Here is a 14574-nt window from a genome sequence, read left to right as displayed (position 1 = left end):
GCGGATAAACAGGATGCCCATTGAAGGCGCGCGCGCGTGGTAAAACGGACTCATGCGAAGGAAAAATAGCCGCGGTTCGTACCTCCCTCGTTTTCGCTCGAAAGAGTCTGCAAGAGGCGCGAGTTTCCGCGTGGCTGTCGTTGGGGAATTCACTTCGATGCAACCGAGCAACGAACTGGCAATCGAGCGGCGGCTCCCAAGACGAAGCGGCGCATAACCGTACTGTAACCGAGAGGAATGTCGCGAAAATGGAGAGAGAGGGAGAGAGAGCGAGAGAGAGAGAGAGAGAGAGAGAGAGAGAGAGAGAGAGAGAGAGAGAGAGAGAGAAACAAAAAGTGCAAACACTAATGCAAATTTCATTTCGTTTCGATCTCTTGTATTTTGCGACGTTGCGGTCGCAACGATCACAAAAATCTCGCAATCATGTATTTCCTTTCATTTTCGGGTCGGGTATATAGACGGGCACAGAAATAGGCGAATTAGCAAAATAGCCGAATAACGTTATTCAAGGCGTAATTATAAGGCGTAATGATTAGGTTCCGATATGCCCGGCGTAGCTCGGGAAAAGAAGGAAACTTTCTCGCGCGTTATCCGCGTTCTCGCACGAACGTTTTCCCGTTCTCGGACGGTAAATCAGCCGGACTTGACCGAACGAAGTGAGCATGCAAAATTGCCGGAACGACGTACGGAAGGCGTACGGGTGCGTGCAATCGACTCGCTTCCAAGGAGGAACGGAGAAGAAAGAGCAGATGCGGAATGTGGCGAGAATGAGGCCGCGCGCGCGCGCGCAACTGTGCCTCCGGCTCCGCCACCGCTCCGGCACCGCCTGGCAGGTTGCCTTCGAACGTCACGTCAAACGGAAAACGATGCCCATTCACATTCCCGGAGTGACTAATCGGCGCTATCGGCGCTGGCTCGCTCAAATCAGCCGATTGTGTCGTGATATTGGAAAACTCGAGCGTCACGATCGAAAGTCAATGGTCTCGAGATCGACGCGGTGCAGCAGCGGTCGCAGAGTTATTATCGGAAATTATAGCCGATGCATGACGCAGTGCAGGTGACGATGTGCAACGCATTTTATTCGTGTCATTTGTTGAAACGACCATCGAGATACGAGTCTAAAGACTGCGCAACCTACGGTACGGCGGGCGCGGGCGCGGGCGCGGGCGCGGGCGCAACACTCAAAGTTCCAAGATTCTCACTTGTGACACTTTCGTGACACGTTGTAACGAGTTGTCGCGAGTTTCCCCAAACGAGCACAATTTCAGCCTTGTTTTCCTTTCTCATTCAATGTAAATGTACAATTGTACTCGCTCACTTTTTGCTCGTGCTGTCGTGCAAACGTGTCGTAGCTGAAATGAACGAATCTTTGAAGAATATGGTATACAAAGTTTGATTGATGATGCTTGATGATGCTCCGATCCTCGCGTGGTTCCTCGCGATACGTTTGCGACACGTACAATTGGCCAAAGTCAGCCTGCGCATGAGACGAACGATTTACGCAGAGGATATCTTAGTGTAGCCTTAGTGCGCCAGAGGATTGAGGAGCGTACGCGTCATGTACACTTGACGAAGAGACGGTGGCACAGATCTAACGGCCGGACCAAATTTATAAGCGGTCTATCGCTCCGCATGGCCACCCATGTTTCCAGGTTCACTCGAATCGTATAGAAGTCATCGCGAGACGGCACAACCGGCTCGCTCGAGGCTCGTTTCTCGTCCCGATCGATAGTCCCGTTTGTGTAGCCAATGTCCTTGCACGCAATCTGTGCGTCGTCCGGTGTCGCTGGTGCCGGATAGCATAGAGAATGCCATACACCGTAGGATCGTTGCAAGACTTCTCCCGTCCCAGATCTGAGAAGCGACCGATTTAACCAATTTAACCAATTTACGTCTCTATCTCTAAAGTCTCTATCTCTAAATCTTTGTCACACTTTTTGCTCGAAAAAAGACTTTTTACAAGCTACTTCGCACGTGAATGAAAAACAGCTGACACCAAATGGGATGAAATCTTACTTATCGTCAATGGACTTGCGCAGCTCCCTACATTGTTTCTCGTCTCGGCCGTTCAGACAGTCCTGATCGCCATCGCACACAAAATCTTGAGGAACACACGTGGAGCTCTCGTTTTCTCTGTACATAAGCGCATTTGCAACTTGAGCGATTGTTTTTTTCATTATACCTCGATATATCCAGCGACACAGTGAGTAGAGTAAAATCACTCGCAATAACAATGAACGGAAACGGATTTCTGACGTGAGATGCTTACATGTCGCATTTAAAGCTGCTTTCCGTGCAACGACACACATCCGGCGACTCGTCGGTTTTATCGAGACAATGTCGCACGCCATCGCACAGCCTTTCCGGTGCGGTCAATCTTAGATATTCCGCGCAGGTACAATTTACGGGTTCGTCTGTGCCGTCCGAGCAATCCACTTTGCCGTCGCAGAAGGTGCTCTTGGGTATGCACTCGCCATTTCCACATCGCAACTTGGTCTTTGCGCATTCTATGTCGCACGGGGGAGGAGTGTAAATTCGTAGAAACAAAAGAAAACAAAGTAAATAACAAAGTAATATCCGACATGAACCTGGCAGATATTCCTGTATTGCCATATAGGATATTTCATAAAGGAAAAGTATAGCGTGTGTGTATGCTACAAGATTTGATAACGTTGGGTGCAATTTGCGTTAGCTCTCTCAATAACAAACAACAACTACTCACCGCGATTGATGTCTGTATTATAAATCCGCCGTCTTCTTTCACACGCCTCATCCGTCTCGTCTGCGGCGTCTCGGCAATCCGCCGCGCCGTCGCATACTCGATCCCAAGAGACGCATTGTCCAATGTTGCATCGAATACCGTCGCATGTAGCTTCTTCAGTCACTGCCTGTGGCTTCAGCCGTTGCCTGTCTGCGCGATGCGCGGCGGGATTCAGCAAAGAATTCGATTACTAAGAGTTGTTTCTTCTTCTGTTTCTTTTTTTCCTTCTTTCTTTTTTTTCAGCGAAGGAAAGGAAGGGATCTGACGAAACGGGGGCCCAACGATGGGGCCCTCGAAATCGATCGTTGGGATCGTTGGGATCGAGCAGTTTACCTAAAATTTGCGTGATGCGAGCGTGAACGTAATCGATGCTCGTCAGGTTTCGCGTGCTTCGGAAACTACACGGACCGTTTCTCTCGTGAAACACAGCCGCGGGATACCATCCTTGCTGACTGTGACTGTGACAGACCACCGTTCCAGTCCAATCCGACGACACCGAAACAGTGTCGTTGGTCTGAGAGCGGCGAAAGAAGATTCGTCCGATCGAGATCGAGATCGAGGGAAGAGATCGAGATCGAGATCGAGGGAAGAGAGGAAACAATTACATTGCACCGAGTACATTACTCGAGTTATATTAAGTACATGCCGCAACGAGTTATATTAGGTACATGCTCGCTCACCGAACACTCTGGGCCCTCCGGTGTGGCTTCGACGAAGCAACGATGACACCTGTCGCAATTTTCAAGGATCGGCCGCAGTAATACAGATTGCGACGAGTACTTCTCGTCCGTGCCAACCGCCACGCATAAATCGTCATTCCCCGGTGGATAGATTCTGAAAAGAAAGACAGACAAAAGGAGAAGAGGAGAAAACAGCACGATAAAACTTGAGTAAATGTCGATAGAGGAGGTAGAGCACCGACATAGACATAGGACAGACGGACCATACAGACGAGGAAGAGAGCAATGCCAATGAGACGATTGACTTGCGTGCGATTACTTGCGAGTCGCTGACGAATCGAGAGACGAGTTGCTCACTCACTTTTCTTGCAGAAACAGCGGCAGTACGTAACGGGTGAGGTTCACTGCGTGTTTCAAATGGAGCAACGCGACGTCGGAATGTCCGACCTCCTTGATCTCATCAACGAACGATATCTGTTGATAAGGCCCGTTGACGTAGAGGTACGAGCGGCTGCAGCCAAGCAGAGCGATCGTGTAATTCACCGATAACCTGCAATTTTGTTCACCTTTGTTTACCGTTGTTTGCTCACGCCGCTTTCTCTCGCCGCAAAACTGCGATCGACGATCAATCTCGATCAAAGTCGGCGGACAATGGCGGGTTCAACTGTTACGTTCCTCATGTATCTCTCCCAGCCCTAGTCTGTTTACTTATTTTTACCGTTATGTTTACCGAACATTCCTATCCCTTTCAAACATTGCTTTATTATTTATATATCTACTCTTATAACCCCATCCTTATTTTTTTCTCTTGATAGTAGTTTTCCTCCAAATTTCTCACGAAACCGTTAGTCAGTCTCCAATTGTCTTCCTTCCCAGTTGCGTTCCTTCAAGGGAACACCTCCCGCTCCTCTCGTAGTATATTCCTCTCATAGTGTATATTTAAATATATATATATATATACACATATATATTCGAATCAACTCTTCTCTCTATAAATCGTCTCTCCCCTATTCACGAAGAAATTATTATAATCATTACGTTTCGAACGTAACGTCGGAACGTAACAGTACGCGGGTAATATACGTGTAATATACGTGTGTATGTGTAATCGACGAAATTCGGACGCAATCTCGTCGCGCTATTGAAACTATCGACGCGACGCGACGCGACGCGACGCGACGCGACGCGACGCGAGATAGGGGTGAATCGCGATTCCCTCGCTTCGCGAGTCTCAAAAGGGCAAACGACTCACGAGAGTCTCAGAGTTAGCAGAAGCGATTAAGGAGGAGCCGGAGAGACATTGTTCGTGTTGCCGGGGACAGGAGAACAGGAGAAGCCGTCTCCTCGTAGCCGAGGCCAAGGCGAATAGGCCTTTCGCGCTCACCTGATATCTCTCGTGCATCCGGAGCTGGACAAGAGCCAGTCCGGTTTGAGGAGTATAGCCGAGCAATGATAACGGCCATCGACGAAGATGGCGGCCAGCCACGGCCACAGGTAAGTGCGACTTTTGCTTTTCGGATCGACGATCAGGTGCGAGTCGGCGCTGCCGCTCAAAACCGGTCTGCAGTGAATCCGTAGAGCCGAACACGTTTTCCCATCTACCACGTTTTCTGCTTCGTAATCCGTGGCATTATTGTCCCTTCCGCCTCTCCCCCGAGGGAGAGTCCCGGTCTCCTCGAGCTCGATCCTCTTCACGTAGACTTTCTCCACCGACTGTACGTTCCTGCGTGCAATCGAGACATTGTATGCATATGTGCGCGCGCGGCATTTTCGAGCGATGCGATTCGTCACACACAAAACTCGTCGCGTCGTTTTTGCTCGGCGGCTGTTACGTATCTTTTTCGCATCGAGATTCATTGTGTTCACGTCATCTTGCGAGCGTGCTCGCGAGAGTCTTTTGTTCTGAACTGTACCTGAATCCGAGATATCTGCACACCTTCTCGCCGATCATCGCCGTTAGAGTATCGTTGTCACGTATCGCTGATCGAGGGCATTCGGTGCGCCACGTTCCGTCTGTGTATCTAGCGAGTAAGCCTGCCGCACTTAAAGCCGGCCGATCGTCGCTGTCCACGTCTACGTACTCCCCGTTGGTCAATACGACTGAGAATTAAACGACGGTTGACGAAAAAGTGAAAAACGTCATTCGATGTGCCACACACACACACACACAAGTAGCGCTAAAACTAGTGACTGTGCGACTCACGACAATCAGCCTCGTCCTCCTTTAGAGCGCAATCGAATTTCCCGTCGCATCTATTCTTCATCGGAATGCACGCTCCGCTTCTACCGCAGTGAAACTCCTTCTCGTCTTTCGTACAAATATCTGAAGCAAGAGCAAAGTCGTTCGTCAAGCGGCTGAAAAGAGTCAAGCGCTCTGACTGAGCATTTTTAGTCCCGGATTGACCAAGAAGCGGAAGAAGCGTTATAACAAAGTGTCCGCAAAGCACCGCAATTCTTTTCATCCGTCCCGTCGTCGCAATCCAGATGTCCGTCGCAAACGGCCGTCGGTCTCAAGCTCCACAGATAGTCCCTGCACGTGCAGCCCTCTTCGTCGGTGCCGTCCTCGCAGTCCAGTCGCTTGTCGCATCTCTTGCCGATCGTTATGGTTTGTATCAGACTGCGAACCAACGACGAAATGTATCTCCGGATACCGGATTGCGTTCGCGTCACGTCAAAGTGCCGCGGAAATTGGAATTTTTCAAGACAACTCACCTCGTGCACGTGAACGTTAATCTAACGCGAGTCGACGCTGTTGTCGACGCTGCCTCGGGCTGTATTGTCACGTCGAATCTCGCGGCAGTACTCGTCGAAGCTTTGTCGTCGTCGTCGTCGTCGTCGTCGTCGTTGCCAATCAGTCGCGTTTGCGGCCCCCTGTCCCCCAAAGTGAAGACCGTCCCAGCGATGGTGCTGATCTCTGTAATGTAATTTGTTGAAAAGCGCTATCTCTCTCTCGCGGTAGAAACACACAGAGCTGTGATAGCTTGTGTGTGAATGCAAACGCAAAATGCGTCTCTGCGCTGTTGCGCGTCGTAGTACCGTTGACATGTTGCCGCTGATCCGCTGAATCCTTTCTCATTTCCATGTCCGCAAATGGTAAATGGTCGTTATTGGAGCCTGACTGTTTGTATTGTCCAAAATTGTCCACCGTTTGCCAGAGACAACCGACTTCATCCTCGGCGTCCAGACAATCTACAACTCGATCGCAATATTTCTCTATCGGCAAGCACCTTTCCGACTCTCCTTGACAACTGAAGCCTGGACATTTGGACAAGGGTGTTGTACTTTTGCCTCCGTCCGAAAGTTTGGTCGGGAACCCTTCTGTAAAATGAGTTTCTTTAAATAATTAAATACATATACATATATATATAGCGGTATCACTAGAAATAAGAAAACGAGCAACGCCCCTTTTACCGTCCTAGTCATTTGATTTTGATCCGTAGATCTGATCTCAAGAAAAGTCGTGTCTCAGAGTCGCAGAGTCGTCGGAGTCGTCGGAGTCGCCGGTATCGCGTTTCATCCCCTCTCACCGAAAAGACTCACCGATCAGCTCTTGAATCCAGCCCACAAAGTAGCCCACCCTCGTGTAAACGCCGGGCTCGTTCAGACGTGCGCACCCGTCGCCATGACTGATTACGCCCGCCACATACCACTGCGACTCGGCGGAATTCGGATCTCTGCGGTGGAAAAACAAATCGTCCCGACAGACAGTCGGTGACATACACAAAGTGTGTATCGGGTAACAATGACAATTGGCGATTCGACCCGTCACCCGCGCGCTCACCTGCACATCAAAGGGCCGCCGCTGTCACCTTGACACGCGTCGTGACCACCCTGAGGATAGCCCGCGCAAATGGTAGCGTCGTTCCGATCGAAAGGATGCTTGCACGATGATAAAACCGGCACCTCCACCTCACGCAACTGGTCGGCTAAGCGCGAAAATTCAGTTCGATACGATGATACGTGTCGGACAAACGCGTAACAAAGCGGAGATAAATTGTTTGCTGGTGTTATTGTGCCGAGTAAAGTAAATCGATCGCGTCTTACAGTCAGGCCCGAATTCCCTCGTAGCGCCCCATCCGAGAGCAACGCACATGGATTGCGGGGTTGGTTCCAACCTCCGTTCAATGTCTGGCGGTAGACAAGCCTGACGAACCCATCGATTGAAGAGGAGGCTTTCGTTCAGCATAATCAGCGCGATGTCATTTCGCATGATGCGATTGCTAAAGTCGGCGTGTATCAGCACGTTTCTCGCTCTTCTCCACTGAGCCATCGGCGAGAATGAAAATCGTCTGAGCGCACCGGCCTGCACCTCGTAATAATGCTTCTCGTACCTAATCGCAACAGATTTTCTCAGAGCTGTAGCCGAAGAGCTGTGGCCGACGCGAAACTCGCGCAAAGTGAAATCGCGCGATTTCCTTCCAACGATACGAGACGATAGACGGTAGTATGTATGTATGTATGTATGTATGTATGTATGTATGTATGTATGTATGTATGTATGTATGTATGTATGTATGTATGTATGCATGTATGTATGTATGTATGCATGTATGTATGTATGCATGTATGTATGTATGCATGTATGTATGTACGTATGTATGTCGACTTCGACAATGCAACGCACTCACTCGACCATGCAATGAGCCGCGGTGAGTACCCAGAGTTCGGTGAGGATAACACCGCCGCAGTGGAAGGTACCGTCCTTGTAGATCGCGACCAGGAAGGGCCAGGCTCTCGGCCGACTCGCCTGACCACCGACCACCCCCACTTGCGGATCGACGAGCGTGTCGTTGTTCTCGTTCTCCTTAGCGTTCTCCTTAGCGTTCTCCTTAGCGACAAGCGGATGCTTGTCGTCCAACAATCGAAGAGTCTCCAGGTAAAGGTCGTCAAAACCAAGAGCAAGCTGCTCCGCGTGCTCCGTGGCGTAGCTACCTTCCTCTCGATCAGTCGTGTCGGAAGGGACGGACGCCGTCCCCAAGAAGAAGAAGAAGAAGTCACGCCGCGAAGAGTCGCCGCTGGTGCCGCAACGCAACGGCGGGCATCTGACAAACACCACCGAGTGCTCCGGACACGAGTGCACGAGTCGCATCTGTCCGTCGGATCCGTTCAAGTAAGGGCCTGGGAGGTCACTCAAGGCAGGCAAACGGACCGTTTCTATCGTCGGCGTTGCTCTGAAAGACACCGATCGAAGATAGGCTGTCAGCGGTCAGCCGGAGCGGTCTCGCGCGCGACTTGTCAGTCGCGCGGCTGCGCTCGTCATTGCTGAATTTCAATTCAACCAATTCAATCTGAGAGACACGACAAACAAATGTGTCGTGTTTGAGTTGACAAACGAGCGGCACGTGTTACGTACGTTGCGGACCGGCCGGTTTCTGACGCGCAAGCATCCATCGCCCAGAGAGGCTCGCTCGTACACACGGGATACCATTGTCCTCGTACGTTCTTGTGAAGATATCCCTCTGTGTAACCGATCGTAAATATCTGAAAGCGATACGACAATTAGAATGTCGCGCGAATCGTGAAAAGATCGTGCACAAATTAAATCGCGTACATCTTTCCCATTTATAAACGACGTCGAAAGTACGTTGCAATCTAGCTCGTCCTTCCCACTGTGACATTGCTCCGCTCCGTCGCAACGTTGGGAAAGCGGTACGCAATTATCGTGGCTGTGACGCCAATCCCAATCGTCACAGCTGAAAGAGTCGTCGGGACAATCTGAAAATTCGTCGACTGCGGGTAAGGCTTTATCGACGAGACGATCGATGATGAGTCGATAAATTGCGTTTGACTAAACCAAACGTTGAACTTTATCAGAGAGAACAAAGACTCAGAGAGCGTAAGTGTTCCGACAAGTTTTTTAAATTGATGTTGAGCGCTGAAATGATGTTTCGTATAAGTCGCGTCGTGGGTAAAGCAGCTCACTTGCGTAAAGTGTAACTGATATTTAGCGCCATCTGGTGGATGGACACTCAATGTTGGAGGAAAAGAAACGTATTGTGTGTGTGTGTGTGTGTGCGTGTTGTTATCATTTATTAATAACTGGACAATGCATGCGTACGAGCGTATTGAAAAGTTTTCGTTCATTTCTGGATATCGACTTTCGGAAGCAAAAAACCGATGAACCGATGAAAGAATAAATGTGGCGCGCTCGATTGGACAATTAGATTTCTACTGTATCATACATTTCCAATCTGTTTCTTCGATATCGCTTCGTCAAAATTGACGCACCGCGCCACATCAAGAAGCGTTCGATTTCAACGAAAGAGATAACGGGAAAGGGAATAATAATGAAAGGGACGAATTGTATACACACAATATGTGTGTAAGATGCAAGAAGATGCTGCAAAATGTATGTAGAATAAATAAAAGATGGTGCGAGAGAGAGAGAGAGAGAGAGAGAGAGAGAGAGAGAGAGAGAGAGAGAGAGAGAGAGAGAGAGAGAACTTACTGAAACAGCCGAGCTCGTCTTCTCCGTGCGGACAATCAAAATAACCGTCGCAAAGTCGATCACGGGATATCCGGTGTTTGCAGGAGCACATGGTCTCGTCGCTGGCGTCGGCGCAATCCACGCGACCGTTGCACCATTTTGACTTTGAAATGCAATGTCCATCGCTAGCGCATCGACGATAATTCAATGGACACGCACCGTAATATTCTGAAATAATTGTCATATCATTCACCGATCAGAAACCGACGTTACGTTACGATTTTCGTCATTTTCTCCAGAAAATCGCGGCTAGACTCAAACGAGTCGAGGACTCGAGTACTCTCAATCTCCGTTGAGTGAATTGAAATTTCTCTTAATCGGCGGATTGTACAGCGAACCAACGACAACAAAGTCGTTAGGCTGCTTGTCGTTGAGTCCCCTCGAGCCTTCCGCTTCCGTCGGATGAGGAGCGAGCAAAGTCTTACGTGCCGGATATTGACGGGAATGGCAATGTCAATATCGATATGTATGACCGAGGTCATAAAAGTAGCTGGAAAAGCTCGCTTTTCGGACGAGATCGATTGCCGCTGATTCAGCGGGAAGATTGGAATGTTTGGAGAATCACAGAGAATTTTTCGGATTTCGGATCGATACCTGATTCTGCTCGGCTGGGCTCGCGCAAAATTGCCGATGTAGCTCGATCTCGTCACGCGTCGCACTGATGGCGCTTGCTCTTGCACGTACTTTGGCATAGACGTGAAGAAGGAAGAAGAAGAGGAGGAGGAGGAGGAGGAGGAGGAGGAGGAGGAGGAGGGGGAGGAGGAGGAGGAGGAGAAGGAGGAGGAGGAGGAAGAGGAGAAGTAGGAAAAGGAGGGGGAGGAGGAGGAGGAGGAGGAGGAGGAAGTAGGAAAAGGAGGAGGAATCCATACCTGGAAACAGACTGCTCTGTAACGAGAACAGCTCGTGATTTTGCAAAGAACCCGAATGAAGCGTCGATCCTGGTTGCGACTGCCTGTTGAGAAGTTGGCCGGGATAACCGTAGAAGCAAACCAGACGCGGCATTGTCCGTAACATTGTGGACGTCATCTGCAACTGCCGAGTGCCTTTCGCGTTATCTTCGGTCTGCTTGGAACTCCCACCGGCGACCAGTTTGGTATTGTTCTTTACAAGACGATCGGCCGACACGGTCGTCGATTGTTCTGCAATTTTTCACATGTATGTTTTGTAAACAATGTATGTACAACTTCTCGAGAGTTGTCGTTTCGCACGTCTTTTCCTTTTTTTTTATTTTTACAAGAAACATCGACGAAATCGATTTTCTCCTATATCCTATCGTTTGGACGCGCATACACCAGTTACACCGATATCGCTTACATGCAATATTGAGGATATTCAATGTATATTCCGAGCGTTCACTTTGAATGTGAAGAAACGCGCGCGCGTGCGCGAAGGAGAGAGAGAGAGAGAGAGAGAGAGAGAGAGAGAGAGAGAAAAAGAGGAGAGCGAAACACGAGAAGCGTCGCGATGCAAATATAGCAAAGAGACATTTTGGAAATCATTATCGACGAATCATTGTTATTCCAGATAGAGATCCCTCCCGATCACGTACCGGACGCTGCGGTGATCGGCCGATCTTCCGGGTGTCCCTCGAACGAAGGATACATCGTCGCGCCGGTTGCGCTGTTGTTGGTGTTCTGCATGGGCTTCTCGTTTGTGTTCACTCCACCGGCGCGGGCGGTTGTTGCGCCTCCCTCAGATTCGGTCGTTGATGCGTCGTTTACCGCAGAAACGACATTGCTCCGGACCTCGAGCTCGACCGCGTCTGATGCGCGATATTTGTCGACGTCTCTCGGCACAGTGGAAACGCTCGCGTCATGCGTTTGCATTCTCGCTACGTACGAGTCGTTTCGATTCGGACCATCGGCGTTCGGCCGTTTATCAGTGTCGTTGATATCAGCGCGATTTACGTCCATTCGTAAATCTCCAGCCGAGTTTACTGTACTTGCCTGATCGAGCGACGAATTTGTCTTTGTCGTTATTTGAATCCTCGCAGTTTCCGGCCGATCGACACCGTCGACGCCTCTCGCTGCGCCTACACTGCGTGGCCCGCCGTCGACTCCTGCTGCGTCACTCAACAGTTCGACGACTGTCGATTCCGGCGAATCCTGCAAATGATTTTCCCCGACGTACTTGTACAACGGATATTTATCGCTTGATTCGCGCGTCGTTGAGTCGTCGTTGGATTTGCTCGACTTGCGCTCCCTGCATTGCACACATTTCAAAATATCCTCGAATATGGACACCTGACTCTCGTCGAAGAATTCAATGTTGAGTGTCTTTAGGTACTCGTGAATCGATTTCAGTAGCGTCTCGCAACGCTCCGCGCTCATAACGCAGTCGCGCCTATCGCGCGATATCTCTCGCTTGCCGCGCGATATCTTCCCGATGACCACCGCGCCTGTCGACGACGCGTCGCGGTCGTCCTCTGCATTCCGTTCCGTTTCCGTTGTCCGCTCCGCCGTGAACTCTGTCCGATCGCTAAAGGAATTCCAGTACGAGTCCCCATCGATCGTCGCTTTCACCACTTCCGACAATGCTGTCTCACTCCCGAAGAAATAGTCTTGCCCGGCGCGCTCTGGAAGAATTGTGGCGGAGAAGATAACTTAAGAAGATGCACGGAGAGGAGAGAGAGCATTGGCTGGCAAATTAGAGATTGCAGAAACCGACTACGACATCTACGACTACGACTACGACATGCCTGTGCGCGATATGCGCGTGCGTTTACATACCTGAAGTATCTTGGACATTAGTAGATAGTAATGGAATAACGGCGGGTACAATTTTCGCGATTAAATTTAGCCCGATCAACAGAACTGCTCCAGCCAGAAGGACACGCTTGTACCGTCCGCAAAAGTCCAAACAGCCACGTCCGTTTGATTTCGCGTGCGGTTTCGCGTCGGCTGTCTCTAAAAACGTCATCGGCATCGATGTACATACAATAAATAAATTGGTGTCTACTCGGGGTGTCACTACCATATCGCTGATTACACGAGTCTTCAAAACTAAATAAAGTTTTCCGTGACAACGGCGAGCTAGATTTGTGCTGGATTTTACACATGTCGTTTATCGCGAGCAATGAGTTTACCTGTATTTTTGAAATCCGACAACACGACGCAACATGGTTGATCGATTTGAGGATTGGCTACTCGCAACTTGCTCTTGCCGACTTCTAGCTTATCCGAATTACCCGCGAGATACACTAATTGCAGACGAAAATAATCAAATAAGAAAACAGATAACTCAACAAAGGAATAGCAGGAAGGAGAGAAAGAAAAGAGGGGAAAAGAGGAGCGGAAGGAAGGAAGAAAGTAAGAAAGAGAAAAGGAACAAGGAACATCAATTGAGATAATTACACAGGATAAACTTGAATATCCGAATATTTCCGGCGGATAGAATCACGCAAAACGTTCAGCAAAACTTACTCTCGCGTGCCTTCCCAAGCTGTTCCTCGCGTTTTACTTGCAGGAACATACGAGTATCCAGCAGCAAGTAGCAAGCTTGTCGGAACGAGACGGCTTTGTCGATCCTCGCGCGTTGACGATCCCGACGACAACTGACTAACAGGAACAGGATCGATCGATTGACCTCCGCTCGCCGTTCGTAAGCAACGAAAATCTGCTGACTGCTATTTTGTCTCTCGTTACAACCGTGTGAACGAACCCTTTTTCACTCACTCATTTCGATCGATCGACGAATGGCATTGCCACGAGGCTTGCACAAAACAAACGATTAAAATTCTCGACTTGTACGCACAACGAATTAAATTCGAACGCGCGATTCGATGCTTGAGAGAGAATCAAAAGCCGTCGTGCATTCTGCTCCGTATGGATGTTCGGTCCCGTAATTTGATTTAACAATCCCAACGAAGCCCAACTAGCGCTTGCGATTAGTGGGTTCTCATTTCTGTATAGAATTTTTCCTGGGAAACTTATAACCTGAATGAGGAGAAGTCTATCAGCCGTTCGTTGTGTGCCGGAAAGTGTGCCGTAACGCGTACTGTTATTTCTTCTGTGTTCTGGGTAAAAAAGAATTGAGATGAGAAATCGAACGTGGTATCCGTTCTCTTTTCTTTCCTTTTCCCTTTATTTCTCTTTCTCACACGACAATCAATTTCACCAGAGAGTCTCAACGAAAAAGACTACTACTTGTCGTCGAAAGAAGTTGATGCAGTTTTATTTCACTTTCTTCTTCGCGCAAACTGATAAAAGCCACTTTTAAGAAAACGTGACGAGTTGAGATATTGCTAGCGATACACGACGCGTCAACTATTTCGAAAGCAGCATTTTACGCGAAGATCGACAACAATAACTCCGAAAGCGAAAATGCTTTTGGGAACAGTATATATAAACGTAGCGATATATTGCTGCGATTGGAGACTGATTGCATATATCAAGTCAAAGTATTATTAAGTTAAAGTTTCTCTGCCAGCGTTTGCCCTTTTGCACATTGTACTACGACGTTTTGCCGTAAATTGACAACGAATCGATCATCATGACGACCATACACGTCGCTGCTGGCAGTTTTCTCTCTCTCTCTCTCTCTCTCTCTCTCTCTCTCTCTCTCTCGCTCTCTCGCTCTCTCTCTCTCTCGCTCTCTCTCTCTCTCTCTCTCTCTCTCTCTCTCTCTCTCTCTCTCTCTCGCTCTCT

At 49.2% G+C, this 14574-nt stretch overlaps 1 protein-coding gene across 2 annotated transcripts; it reads right to left on the bottom strand.

The window, feature by feature from the left end:
* Positions 1-354: 354 nt before the first annotated feature.
* Positions 355-13496, bottom strand: ndl (serine protease nudel). Of its 2 annotated transcripts, XM_011137968.3 has the most exons (25): positions 13351-13496; positions 13014-13127; positions 12658-12834; positions 11478-12503; positions 10798-11067; positions 9890-10096; positions 8993-9156; positions 8795-8922; positions 8070-8612; positions 7486-7772; positions 7223-7367; positions 6982-7115; positions 6478-6759; positions 6154-6355; positions 5889-6058; positions 5645-5764; positions 5355-5541; positions 4826-5164; positions 3803-3991; positions 3442-3595; positions 3095-3275; positions 2723-2911; positions 2270-2507; positions 2017-2133; positions 355-1854 (listed from the first exon to the last, which is right to left on the bottom strand). In XM_011137968.3, exons 1-25 carry the CDS (start codon positions 13397-13399, stop codon positions 1557-1559), a joined length of 5910 nt encoding a protein of 1969 aa, XP_011136270.1. In that variant the 5' UTR covers positions 13400-13496; the 3' UTR covers positions 355-1556. The 2 variants fall into 2 exon arrangements, with proteins under 2 accessions (XP_011136270.1, XP_011136271.1); XM_011137969.3 differs by lacking the exon at positions 13014-13127.
* Positions 13497-14574: the final 1078 nt, after the last annotated feature.

The sequence above is a fragment of the Harpegnathos saltator genome, unplaced genomic scaffold, assembly GCF_003227715.2.
Source record: "Harpegnathos saltator strain DR-91 unplaced genomic scaffold, Hsal_v8.6 scaffold611, whole genome shotgun sequence".
Classification (NCBI taxonomy): Eukaryota; Metazoa; Arthropoda; class Insecta; order Hymenoptera; family Formicidae; genus Harpegnathos; species Harpegnathos saltator.
Note: the sequence above shows the minus strand (reverse complement) of the source record. Positions and strands in the feature narration are given on the sequence as shown.